The sequence below is a fragment of the Aythya marila genome (genome assembly GCF_965140915.1).
Source record: "Aythya marila genome assembly, contig: HAP1_HAP1_SCAFFOLD_108, whole genome shotgun sequence".
Taxonomy (NCBI): Eukaryota; Metazoa; Chordata; class Aves; order Anseriformes; family Anatidae; genus Aythya; species Aythya marila.
Window position 1 is genome coordinate 1,334 of NW_028136968.1, and position 13,713 is coordinate 15,046.

Below are 13,713 nucleotides of genomic sequence, written 5' to 3' on the forward strand. Positions count from 1 at the left end.
GCCCCTCCCCCACAGTCTTGGCCCCTCCCTCTACCACCAGCAGCCATCTTGACCCCACCCCCTACATTATTGGCCCCTCCCCTCCACAATCTTGGCCCCTCCCCCTATCATCTTGGCTCCTCCCCCTAAACATGTGACCATCTTGGCCCCTCCCCCTTCCCCCCCCCCCCCACCAATCACACCGCCGCCGCCTGCCAACCTCTCTATTTATTGGGCGGAGCCCCCCTGCAAGCCCCGCCCCCTCCACAGCCCGGAAGGGGAGGGAGGAGGAGGAGGAGGAGGAGGAGGAGGAGGAGGGGGCGGGGCCGAGACACCAAACGACGACTAAAGAAGGAAAAAGGGGCGGGGCCGAGCGAGGGGGAAAAGGGGGCGGGGCCGGCGGGAGGAACCGGGGTGTGTGGGTGGGTGGGTGGGTGGGTGGGGGGGTGGGGGTGGGCGTGTCCGTGCGAGGGCCCGCCCCCCGGGGGGGCGGGGCTTAGCGGATGGCGTAGCGCACGTAGGGCACCTCGATGTCGGCGTCGCTGTCGTCGTTGCAGCACAGCTCGAACACCAGCGCCTTGACGTGGCGACCGACCTTCTTCTTCGACACCCGCGCCACGATCTCCGTCATCCTAGGGGGGAGGGGATGTGGGGTGGGGGAGGAGATATGGGGTGGGTCACCCTATGGGGTCAAGGACGTGGCTATGGGGTGGGTTGTGGGGTTGGATATGGGGACAGTCACCCTATAGGGTCAAGGATGTGGCTATGGGGTTGGTTGTGGGCTTGGATATAGGGAGGGTCACCCTATGGGGTCAGGGACACGGCTATGGGGTGGGTGCTGGGCTTGGATATGGGGAGGGTCACCCTATGGGGTTGGGGTCATGGCTATGGGGTGGGTGCTGGGCATGGTGGGCTTAGGGATATGGGGAGGGTCACCCTATGGGGTCAGGGACACGGCTATGGGGTGGGTGCTGGGCTTGGATATGGGGAGGGTCACCCTATAGGGTTGGGGTCATGGCTATGGGGTTGATCCTGGTCATGGTGGCCTTGGATATGGGGACGGTCACCCTATGGGGTCAAGGATGTGGTTATGGGGTGGGTGCTGGGCATGGTGGGCTTAGGGATATGGGGAGGGTCACCCTATGGGGTCAGGGATGTGGTTATGGGGTGGGTTCCGGTCATGGTGGTCAACAGTGGTGGCCTTGGATATGGGGAGGGTCACCCTATAGGGTCAGGGACACGGCTATGGGGTGGGTTTCTCAACGCAGTGGTCAATGGTGGGGGGCTTGGATATGGGGAGGGTCACCCTATGGGGTCAGGGACGCGGCTATGGGGTGGGTTTCTCAACGTGGTGACCAATGGTGGTGGCCTTAGGGACACGGGGACTGTCCCTATGGGGTCAGGGCCGTGGTTATGGGGTGGGTGCTGGTCCCGGTGCCCACTGGTGGCCTCACCACGGGTGCCCCCCACCCCCAGGTCCCCCCTGCTCTGCTTTCCCCCACCCATGGGTGCTCCCCTTGTCCCCCCCACCCATGGGTGCCCCCCCACCCCCTGCCACCCATGGGTGCCTCCCTTTGTCCCCCCCACCCATAGGTGCCCCCCCACCCCCACCCATGGGTGCCCCCTCTTGTCCCCCCCACCCATGGGTGCCCCCCCTTGTCCCCCCCACCCATGGGTGCCCCCCCTTGTCCCCCCCACCCATGGGTGCCTCCCTTTGTCCCCCCCACCCATGGGTGCCCCCCCTTGTCCCCCCCACCCATAGGTGCCCCCCCACCCCCACCCCACCCATGGGTGCCCCCCCTTATCCCCCCCACCCATGGGTGCCCCCCCGCCCCCCCCCCACCCATGGGTGCCCTACGGCTGGTCGTGGCGCTCGCGCAGCTTGGCGGCCGGCATGAAGAAGGAGTAGAGCATGGAGACGCCCTGCGACAGCATCGTGATCTCCAGCCGGTGCTCCTTCTGGGGGGGGGGGGACGGGGGGCGTCAGACCCACAACTGCCCCCCCCGGACCCACAACTGCCCCCCCGGACCCCCAAGTACCCTCCCAGACCCACAACTGCCCCCCCCAGACCCCCAAGTGCCCCCCCCCAGACCCCCAAGTGCCCCAGCCCCCTGGCACCCAACTGCCCTGCTGATCCTCGGCTGTTGCCCCCCCGGACCCCTAAGTGCCCCCCCCGGACCCCCAAGTGCCCCCCCAGACCGCCAATTGCCCCAGCCCCCTGGCACCCAACTGCCCTGCTGACCCTCGGCTGTTGCCCCCCCGGACCCCTAAGTGCCCCCCCAGACCCCCAAGTGCCCCCCCCAGACCCCCAACTTCCCCCCCAGACCCCCAATTGCCCCCCCGACCTCCCACCTACCCCAGCCCTCCTATACCCAACTGCCCCGCTGACCCTCAGCTGTTGCCCCCCCAAACCCTTAACTGCCCCCCCCGGACCCCCAAGTGCCCCCCCAGACCCCCAAGTGCCCCCTCCCCAGCCCCCCAGCTGCCCTCCCAGTGCCCCCCAGTGCTCCCAGTACCTTGAAGTAGGCGAGGAACTGGCGCAGCGTCATCTCCTGCCCGTCAGGCTGCAGCCCCTGCACCTCGAACCGGTCCCACAGCGTCCACTCCACCTCGTAGTACTGGGGGTCAGACCCACAGAATCGGGGTCAGACCCACGGCATCGGGGTCAGACCCACAGAATCGGGGTCAGACCCACGGCATCGGGGGCAGACCCACAGCATCGGGGGCAGACCCACAGCGAGCACTGGGATCCATATGGGGGCAACTGGGAGTTCAGAAAAGGGGCACTGGGACCCATGGGGAACCCACAGGGCTATGGGGCAGGGTGCTATGGGGCAGAGTGCTGTGGGGCAGCGCTCCAACCCCACTGGGAGCCTCAACAGTCCCGTACAGGGCAGCACCACTTGCCCCAGGTCTATGGGGCAGGGCTCTATGGGGCACAGCCCTAGAGGGCAGAGCTCTATGGGGCAGTGCCCTATGGGGCAGGGCTCTATGGGGAATGACCCTATAGGGCAGGATTCTATGGGGCAGTGCCCTATAGGGCAGGGCGCCATGGGGCAGAGCTCTATGGGGCAGAGCTCTATAGGGCAGAGCTCTATGGGGCAGAGCTCTATGGGGCACAGCCCTAGAAGGCAGAGCTCTATGGGGCAGAGCTCCATGAGGTAGGACCCTATAGGGCAGAGCTCTATGGGGCAGAGCTCTATGGGGCAGAGCTCCATGGGGCAGAACTCTATGGGGCAGAGCTCTATGGGGCAGAGCTGTATGGGGCACAGCCCTATGGAACAGAGCTCTATGGGGCGCAGCCCTAGAGGGCAGAGCTCTATGGGGCACAGCCCTAGAGGGCAGAACTCTATGGGGCAGGGCTCTATGGGGCACAGCCCTAGAGGGCAGAACTCTATGGGGCAGAGCTCTATGGGGCACAGTCCTAGAGGGCAGAGCTCTATGGGGCACAGCCCTATGGGGCAGAGCCCTATGGGGCAGAGCTCTATGGGGCAGGACCCTATAGGGCAGAGCTCTATGGGGCAGAGCTCTATGGGGCACAGCCCTATGGGACAGAACTCTATGGGGCACAGCCCTATGGGGCAGAGCCCTATGGGGCAGAGCTCTATCGGGCAGGACCCTATAGGGCAGAGCTCTATGGGGCAGAGCTCTACGGGGCACAGCCCTATGGAACAGAGCTCTATGGGGCACAGCCCTATGGGGCAGAGCTCCATGGGGCAGAGCCCTATGGGGCCGGCCCCCTCACCTTGTTGCGGGGACAGGCGAGGGGCTCGGAGAAGCCGACGAAGGGCAGGGCGAGGTTGAGGAAGGCGTTCTTGTAGGAGGCCAGGCGCCGGTGGCCCTGCACCAGCTTGTAGAGCTCCAGGCAGCCCAGCCCCACAACCGCCGCCGTGGTGGTGGCGATGGCCGGGATGATCTTGCCCGCGATCAGCTTGCTCTGCGCACGGGGAGCGGGGTCACCAAGCGCTGCCCCCACCCCAAAAACCCGGGTGTGGCCCCCCCCCGACCTGTATCTGGGGGCTGGAGGGAGCCCGCGGCACCCGTGAGGACCCTATAGCACCCATAGACCCTACAGCACCCACTGGGAGCTTGTAGCACCCAAAATAGACCCTACAGCACCCATAAGACCCTATAGCATCCATAGGGACCCTATAGCACCCAAAGAGAACCTACAGCACCCAAAAGGACCCTATAGCACCCATAGACCCTATAGCATCCACTGGGAGCTTGTAGCACCCATAGAGAACCCACAGCACCCAAAATAGACCCTACAGCACCCATAAGACCCTATAGCATCCATTGGGACTCTATAGCACCCACTGGGACCCTATAGCACCCACAGGGACCTACAGCACCCACTGGGACCCTATAGCACCCATAAGACCCTATAGCATCCATAGGGACCCTATAGCACCCACTGGGAGCTTACAGCACCCATAGAGAACCCACAGCACCCACTGGGACCCTATAGCACCCACTGGGATCCTACAGCACCCAAAAGGACCTTACAGTACCCACAGGGACCCTATAGCACCCACAGGGATCTACAGCACCCACTGGGACCCTGTAGCACCCACTGGGACCCTACAGAAATCGTAGGGACCTTACAGCACCCACTGGGACCCTATAGCACCCACAGAGAACCCACAGCACCCAGAAGGACCCTACAGCACCCATAAGACCCTACAGCACCCATAGGGACCCTATAGCACCCAAAAGGACCTTACAGTACCCACAGGGACCCTATAGCACCCACTGGGACCCTGTAGCACCCATAAGACCCTACAGCACCCATAAGTCCCTATAGCATCCATAGGGACCCTACAGCACCCACTGGGAGCTTACAGCACCCATAGAGAACCCACAGCACCCAAAAGGACCCTATAGCACGCATAAGAACCCTACAGCACCCATAGGGACCCTATAGCATGCATAGAGAACCCACAGCACCCAGAAGGACCCTACAGCACCCATAAGATCCCTTATAGCACCCATAGTGACCCCTAGAGCACCCACAAGACACCCGTAGGGACCCTACAGCACCCAAAATGACCCTATAGAACCCATAGGGACCTTACAGTACCCACAGGAACCCTATAGCACCCCTAGGGAACCTATAGCACCCATAAGGACCTTATAGCACCCAAAAGGACCCTATAGCACCCAAAGGGACCCTATACCACCCAAAAGGACCCTATAGCACCCATAGGGATCCTATAGCGCCCATAAGGACCCTACAGCACCCATAGGGACCCTATAGCACCTTTAAGACCCTACAGCACCCACAGGGACCCCATAGCACCTGTAGGACCCCTATAGCACCCACAGGACCCCCCAGCACCCATAGGACCTCCCAACACCTGTAAGACTCCTATAGCACCCATAGGGCCCTCACAGCACCCAGAGGACCTCCCAGCACCCACAGGACTCCCCCAGCACCCATAGGACCCCCTTTGGACCCCATAGCACCCATGGGACCCCCCCAGCACCCATAGGATCCCTATAGCACCCATAGGACCCCATAGCACCCACGGGACCTCCCAGCACCCACAGGACCCCCCCCACAGCACCCACAGGACCCCCTTTGGACCCCATAGCACCCATGGGACCCCCCCAGCACCCATAGGATCCCTATAGCACCCATAGGACCCCATAGCACCCATGGGACCTCCCAGCACCCACAGGACCCCCTTTGGACCCCATAGCACCCATGGGACCCCCATAGCACCCGCAGGACCCCCCAGCACCCATAGGACCTCCCAGTACCTGTAAGACTACTATAGCACCCATAGGACCTCCCAGCACCCACAGGATCCCTACAGCACCCATGGGACCTCCCAGCACCCATAGGACCCCCACAGCACCCATAGGACCCCCTTTGGACCCCATAGCACCCATGGGACCCCCCCAGCACCCATAGGACCTCCCAGCACCCACAGGAACCCTACAGCACCCACGGGACCTCCCAGCACCCATAGGACCCCCACAGCACCCATAGGATCCCTTTATGGCACCCATAGGACTCCCACAGCACCCCCGGGACTCCCCAGCACCTCTGAGACCCCTATAGCACCCCCATGGGACCCCCGCAGCACCCATAGGACCCCCCTAGCACCCATGGGTGCCCCTTGGCACCCACCTTGTGCCGGTCGGCCGGCGGGATGTCGTAGTTCTCGGCCCGCAGGTTGGAGGCGGCGACGATGAAATCCATGTGGAAGTTGGTGTCGTCGTCCTGGGGGGGGGGGGGGGGGCGGCACCCATGGGTGGGGGGGGGAGGTGAGGAGGAGCACCCATGGGTGCTGGGGGGCGGGGGAGGGGCGGCACCCACCTTCTCGAAGTCGATGGGGTACATGCGGAAGCCGGGCAGCTCCTCGGGGCTGGGCAGCGAGGCCTTGAGCTCCTCCAGCCGCCCGTCGTCTGCGGGGACGGGGGGGGGGCACCCATGGGACAGCAGCACCCAAGGGTGCCCCCGCAACGCCCGCAGCCACACACACGCCACCCCAACCCCCGGGGGTCCCGCGCCCGTGGTCTGCTGCCCCATTGCACCCGTGGGTGCCACGAGGTTGTGACTCCCGGCCCGTGGCACCCAGGGGTGCTACGAAGCCGTGGAGTCCTGTCCCAGAGCACCCATGGGTGCTGCTAACCTGGATCTCCTGTTCCACTGCACCCATGGGTGCTATGAACCCGTCTCCTGCCCCATAGCACCCATAGGTGCCACAGAACCTTATCTCCAGCCCCACAGCACCCATGGGTGCCCCAAACCCTATCTCCCAGTTCATAGCACCCATGGGTGCCCAAACTCCTATGGCCTGCCTCGTAACACCCATGGGTGCCCTAAACCTGTATCTCCAGCCCCAGAGCACCCATGGGTGCCCCAACCCCCACCTCCTGCCCATAGCACCCATGGGTGCCCTAGATCCTTATCTCCTGCCCCATAGCACCCATGGGTGCCCAAACTCCTATGTCCAGCCTTCTGGCACCCATGGGTGCCCTAAACCTGTATCTCCTACCCCACAGCACCCATGGGTGCCCAACTCCACACCTCCAGCCCCACAGCACCCATGGGTGCCCCAACCCCTATCTCCTGCCTCCTAGCACCCATGGGTGCCCTAGATCCTCATCTCCTGCTCCCCAGCACCCATGGGTGCCCAAACCCCTATCTCCTGCCTCCTAGCACCCATGGGCTCCCTAAACCCCTTACCCCACCCCCCCCAGCACCCAAGGGTGCCCCCCACCCCCCCCAACCCCATTCCCCCCACCCTCCCCACCTCCCCTCCGGCACCCACGACCGCCCCAAAACCCAACCCCCGAAGCCTTTAACCCCCTCCCCCCTCCCTCCTGGCACCCATTGGTGCCCAACTCCACACCTCCAGCCCCACAGCACCCATGGGTGCCCCAACCCCTATCTCCTGCCTCCTAGCACCCATGGGTGCCCTAGATCCTTATCTCCTGCTCCCCAGCACCCATGGGTGCCCAAACCCCTATCTCCTGCCTCCTAGCACCCATGGGTGCCCTAAACCCATCCCCCCACCCCCCCAGCACCCAAGGGTGCCCCCCAACCCTCCCAACCCCATTCCCCCCACCCTCCCCACCTCCCCTCCGGCACCCCCGGCCGCCCCAAAACCCAACCCCCGAAGCCTTGAACCCCCTCCCCTCGCCCTCCCGGCAACCATGGGTGCCCAACTCCACACCTCCAGCCCCACAGCACCCATGGGTGCCCCAACCCCCACCTCCTGCCCATAGCACCCATGGGTGCCCTAGATCCTTATCTCCTGCCCCATAGCACCCATGGGTACCCAAACTCCTATGTCCAGCCTTCTGGCACCCATGGGTGCCCTAAACCTGTATCTCCAGCCCCACAGCACCCATGGGTGCCCCAACCCCTACCTACTGCCCCATAGCACCCATGGGTGCTCAAACTCCTGTGTCCAGCCTTCTGGCACCCATGGGTGCCCTAGATCCTTATCTCCTGCCCCATAGCACCCATGAGTCCCCAACTCCACACCTCCAGCTCCACAGCACCCATGGGTGCCCCAACCCCTATCTCCTGCTCCCCAGCACCCATGGGTGCCCAAACCCCTATCTCCTGCCTCCTAGCACCCATGGGTGCCCTAAACCCACCCCCCCAGCACCCAAGGGTGCCCCCCACCCCCCCCGACCCCATTCCCCCCACCCTCCCTACCTCCCCTCCGGCACCCACGACCGCCCCAAAACCCAACCCCCGAAGCCTTGAACCCCCTCCCCTCGCCCTCCCGGCACCCATGGGTGCCCAACTCCACACCTCCAGCCCCATAGCACCCAAGGGTGCCCCCCAACCCCCCCGACCCCATTCCCCCCACCCTCCCCACCTCCCCTCCGGCACCCACGACCGCCCCAAAACCCAACCCCCGAAGCCTTGAACCCCCTCCCCTCGCCCTCCCGGCACCCATGGGTGCTCCCGGCACCCACCCAGGGCGGCGGCGGCGCTCTGCAGCTCCTGGTCGGAGACGTGGATGCGCACCCCGGCCTTGGGGGCGAAGGGGGGGACGCGGACGTGGCGCAGGAGCTCGGCCACCGCCGCCCGGTCCCGCGAGCCCGCGATGCCGTAGCTCTGGGCGAAGAGGTTGGCGGCCGCCATCACGTAGTCCAGGTGCAGGGGCTGGGGGCACCCAAGGGTGGCGGCGGGTGAGGCGGGGAGGGGTAAGGGGAAAGGTGGGGAGGCCGGGGAGGGGGTGGGGGGTGCCCAAGGGTCAGGGGGTGGCGCCCAAGGGGGGGTGGGGTGGTGGCCAAGGGAGGTGGGTGGCGCTCAAGGGTCACGGGGTGGCACCCAAGGGTGCTGGGGTGGTGGCCAATGGGGGTGGATGGCACCCAAGGGTCTTGGGGTGGCACCCAAGGGAGATGGGTGGCACCCAAAGGGGTTGTGTGGCGCCAAACAGTCATGGGGTGGTGCCCAAGGGTCATGGGGTGGCACCCAAGGGTCATGGGGTGGCACCCAATGGGGGTGGATGGCACCCAAGGGTCTTGGGGTGGCACCCAAGGGTGTTGGGATGGCACCCAAGGTTCAAGGGATGGCACCCAAGGGTCATGGGATGGCACCCAACAGGGGTGGATGGCACCCAAAGGTCATGGGGTGGCACCCAAGGGTGTTGGGATGGCACCCAAGGGAGATGGGTGGCACCCAAAGGGGTTAGACGGTGCCAAACAGTCATGGGATGGCACCCAAGGGTCATGGGGTGGCACCCAATGGGGGTGGAGAGCACCCAAGGTTCAAGGGATGGCATCCAAGGGTCATGGGGTGGCACCCAAGGGTGTTGGGATGGCGCCCAACAGGGGTGAATGGCACCCTAGGGTCATGGGTTGGCACCCAAGGGTCAAGAGACGGCACCCACGGGTCATGGGATGGCACCCAAGGGGGATGGGTGGCACCCAAAGGACATGGATGGTGCCTAAGGGTCATGGGATGGCACCCAAGGGTCATGGGGTGGCACCCAAGGGTCTTGGGGTGGCACCCAAGGGTGTTGGGATGGTGCCCAAGGGAGATGGGTGGTACCCAACAGTCATGGGGTGGCACCCAATGGGGGTGAATGGCACCCAAGGGTCAAGGGGTGGCACCCAAGGGTGGTGGGATGGCACCCAAGGTTCAAGGGATGGCAACCAAGGGTCATGGGGTGGCACCCAAGGGTGCTGGGATGGCACCCAACAGGGGTGGATGGCACCCAAGGGTCTTGGGGTGGCACCCAAGGGTGTCGGGATGGCACCCAACAGGGGTGGATGGCACCCAAGGGTCTTGGGGTGGCACCCAATGGGGGTGGAGAGCACCCAAGGTTCAAGGGATGGCATCCAAGGGTCATGGGGTGGCACCCAAGGGTGCTGGCGCCACCCAACAGCCTTGCGATGGCACCCGAAGGTGCCCCCTCCCCCCAGCACCCATGGGTGCCCCCACTCACGTTGTCGGGGTCGAAGACGAGGGGGTGGGGGCAGCGCTTGGGCCCCGACCAGAAGAGGGTCCCCGAATTGGTCTTCTGCGGGGGCACCGTGGTGTCAGCACCCCAAAAACCCCAAAACCGCCCCAAAATGACCCCAAACACCCCAAAACCACCCCAAAACACCCCAAAAATGCCCCAAAATGGCCCCAAACACCCCAAAATGGCTCCCGGGCAACCAAACGGCCCCAAACACCCCGAAATGGTCCCAACACCCCAAAACCACCCCTAACACCCCAAAACAGTCCTGAACACCCCAAAAGGGCCACCAGGCATCCCAAAACAGCCCCAAACACCCCAAAACAGCCCCAAACACCCCAAAACCGCCCCAAAATGGCCCCAAACACCCCAAAACCACCCCAAAACACCCCAAAAATGCCCCAAAATGGCCCCAAACACCCCAAAATGGCTTCCGGGCAAGAAAACGGCCCCAAACATCCCGAAATGGTCCCAACACCCCAAAACCACCCCAAAATGGCCCCAAACACCCCAAAACCACCCCAAAATGGCCCCAAACACCCCAAAACAGCCCCAAACACCCCAAAACCGCCCCAAAATGGCCCCAAACACCCCAAAATGCCCCCCAGGCAACCAAACGGCCCCAAAAAATCCCAAATGACCCCAACACCCCAAAAGGGCCACCTGGCACCCCAAAATACCCCCAAACACCCCAAAACAGCCCCAAACGCCCCTAAACGGACCCAAACACCCCCAAATTTCACCCAATACCCCAACGCGGCCCCTGGGCACCCGAAAATGATCCCAAATACCCCAAAGCGGTCCCCGGCCACCCCAAAATGGCCCCAAACACCCCAAAACAGCCCAAAACAGCCCAAAATGGCCCAATGTCCCCAATACCCTCGGTGACCCCAAGGACCCCAATGTCCCCAATGACCCAACTGACCCTGATGACCCCAATGTCCCCATTGACCCCAATGACCCCAATACCCTGGGTGACCCTACTGACCCCAATGACCCCACTGACCCCAATGACCCCAACGCCCCCGATGACCCCAATGTCCCCAATGACCCCAATGACCTCAGTGTCCCCAATGACCCCAATGTCCCCAATGACCCCAATGTCCCCATTGACCCCAATGACCTCAATGTCCCCAATTCCCCTGATGACCCCAATGACCCCGTTGACCCCAATCCCCCTGATGGCCCCATTGACCCCACTGACCCCGGTGCCCCGTACCTGCCCCGGGGGGAAGTTGTGCAGCAGCTGCCGGATGCCATTGCTTACCCCAATGACCCCAATGACCCCATTGACCCTGATGACCCCAATGACCCCAATGACCCCATTGACCCTGATGACCCCATTGACCCCAATGACCTCAATGCCCCAGATAACCCCAATGTCCCCAATGACCCTGATGACTCCAACGCCCCCAATGACCCCACTGACCCCAATGACCTCAATACCCCCAATGACCCCAACACCCCCAACGACCCCAATGTCCCCACTGACCCCAACGCCCCCAATGACTCCATTGACCCCAATCCCCCTGATGACCCCAATGACCCCAACGCCCCCAATGTCCCCATTGACCCCAATCCCCCTGATGACCCCATTGACCCCGTTGACCCCACTGACCCCAACCCCGTACCTGCCCCGGGGGGAAGTTGTGCAGCAGCTGCCGGATGTTGTTGCTTACCCCAATGACCCCAATACCCCTGATGACCCCAATGACCTCAATGACCCCAATGACCCCAATGTCCCCATTGACCCCAATGACCTCAATGACCCCAATGTCCCCATTGACCCCAATGACCCCAATGACCCCAATGTCCCCATTGACCCCAATGACCTCAATGACCTCAATGTCCCTAATGACCCCAATACTCCTGATGACCCCAATGACCCCATTGACCCCAATGTCCCCATTGACCCCATTGACCCCAATGACCTCAATGACCCCAATGACCCTAATGTCCCCATTGACGCCAATCCCCCCGATGACCCCAATGACCCCAACACCCCCAACGACCCCAATGTCCCCATTGACCCCAACGCCCCCAATGACTCCATTGACCCCAATCCCCCTGATGACCCCAATGACCCCAATACCCCTGATGACCCCAATGACCCCAATACCCCTGATGACCCCAATGACCTCAATGACCCCAATGACCCCAATGTCCCCATTGACCCCAATGACCTCAATGACCCCAATGTCCCCATTGACCCCAATGACCCCAATACCCCTGATGACCCCAATGACCCCAACACCCCCAACGCCCCCAATGACTCCATTGACCCCAACGCCCCCAATGACTCCATTGACCCCAATCCCCCTGATGACCCCGATGTCCCCATTGACCCCAATGACCCCAATGTCCCCATTGACCCCAATGACCCCAATACCCCTGATGACCCCAATGACCCCAACACCCCCAACGCCCCCAATGACTCCATTGACCCCAATCCCCCCGATGACCCCAATGACCCCGTTGACCCCACTGCCCCCAAGCCCGTACCTGCCCCGGGGGGAAGTTGTGCAGCAGCTGCCGGATGTTGTTGCTTACCCCAATGACCCCAATACCCCTGATGACCCCAATGACCCCAATACCCCTGATGACCCCAATGACCCCAATACCCCTGATGACCCCAATGACCTCAATGACCCCAATGACCCCAATGTCCCCATTGACCCCAATGACCTCAATGTCCCCAATGACCTCAATGACCCCAATGACCCCAATGACCCCATTGACCCCAATGACCCCAACGCCCCCAATGACCCCAATGTCCCCATTGACCCCAATACCCCTGATGACCTCAATGACCCCATTGACCCCAATCCCCCCGATGACCCCATTGACCCCGTTGACCCCACTGCCCCCAACCCCGTACCTGCCCCGGGGGGAAGTTGTGCAGCAGCTGCCGGATGTCGTTGCTTACCCCAATGACCCCATTGACCCCAATGACCCCATTGACCCCAACGACCCCAATGACTCCAATGCCCCCATTGACCCCAATACCCTCAATGACCCTGATGACCCCGATGTCCCCATTGACCCCAATGACCTCAATACCCCGGATGACCCCAATGTCCCCATTGACCCCAACGCCCCCAATGACCCCTTTGACCCCAATACCCCGGATGACCCCAATGTCCCCAATGACCCCAATGTCCCCATTGACCCCAATGACCCCAATACCCCTGATGACCCCAATGACCCCAACACCCCCAACGCCCCCAATGACTCCATTGACCCCAATCCCCCCGATGACCCCATTGACCCCGTTGACCCCACTGCCCCCAAGCCCGTACCTGCCCCGGGGGGAAGTTGTGCAGCAGCTGCCGGATGTCGTTGCTTACCCCAATGACCCCAATACCCCAGATGACCCCAATGTCCCCATTGACCCCAATGACCTCGATGTCCCCATTGACCCCAATGACCTCAATGTCCCCATTGACCCCAATGACCTCAATGTCCCCATTGACCCCAATGACCCCAATGTCCCCATTGACCCCAATACCCCTGATGACCTCAATGACCCCAATGTCCCCATTGACCCCAATGACCTCGATGTCCCCATTGACCCCAATGACCTCAATGTCCCATTGACCCCAATGACCTTAATGTCCCCATTGACCCCAATGACCCCAATGTCCCCATTGACCCCAATACCCCTGATGACCTCAATGACCCCAATGTCCCCATTGACCCCAATGACCTCGATGTCCCCATTGACCCCAATGACCTCGATGTCCCCATTGACCCCAATGACCCCAATGTCCCCATTGACCCCAATGACCCTCG

The 13,713-nt window shown here is 62.8% G+C and overlaps 1 protein-coding gene across 1 annotated transcript; it reads right to left on the bottom strand.

Moving 5' to 3' along the window:
* Positions 1–432: 432 nt before the first annotated feature.
* Positions 433–12,737, bottom strand: LOC309891267 (ubiquitin-like modifier-activating enzyme 1; the record flags this gene model as incomplete). The annotated part of the gene is made up of 11 exons (XM_082785638.1): positions 433–611; positions 1,838–1,938; positions 2,497–2,598; positions 3,726–3,917; positions 6,120–6,212; positions 6,309–6,397; positions 8,429–8,618; positions 9,907–9,981; positions 11,553–11,681; positions 12,424–12,624; positions 12,714–12,737. 11 exons carry the CDS (start codon positions 12,735–12,737, stop codon positions 476–478), a joined length of 1,332 nt encoding a protein of 443 aa, XP_082641764.1. The 3' UTR covers positions 433–475.
* Positions 12,738–13,713: the final 976 nt, after the last annotated feature.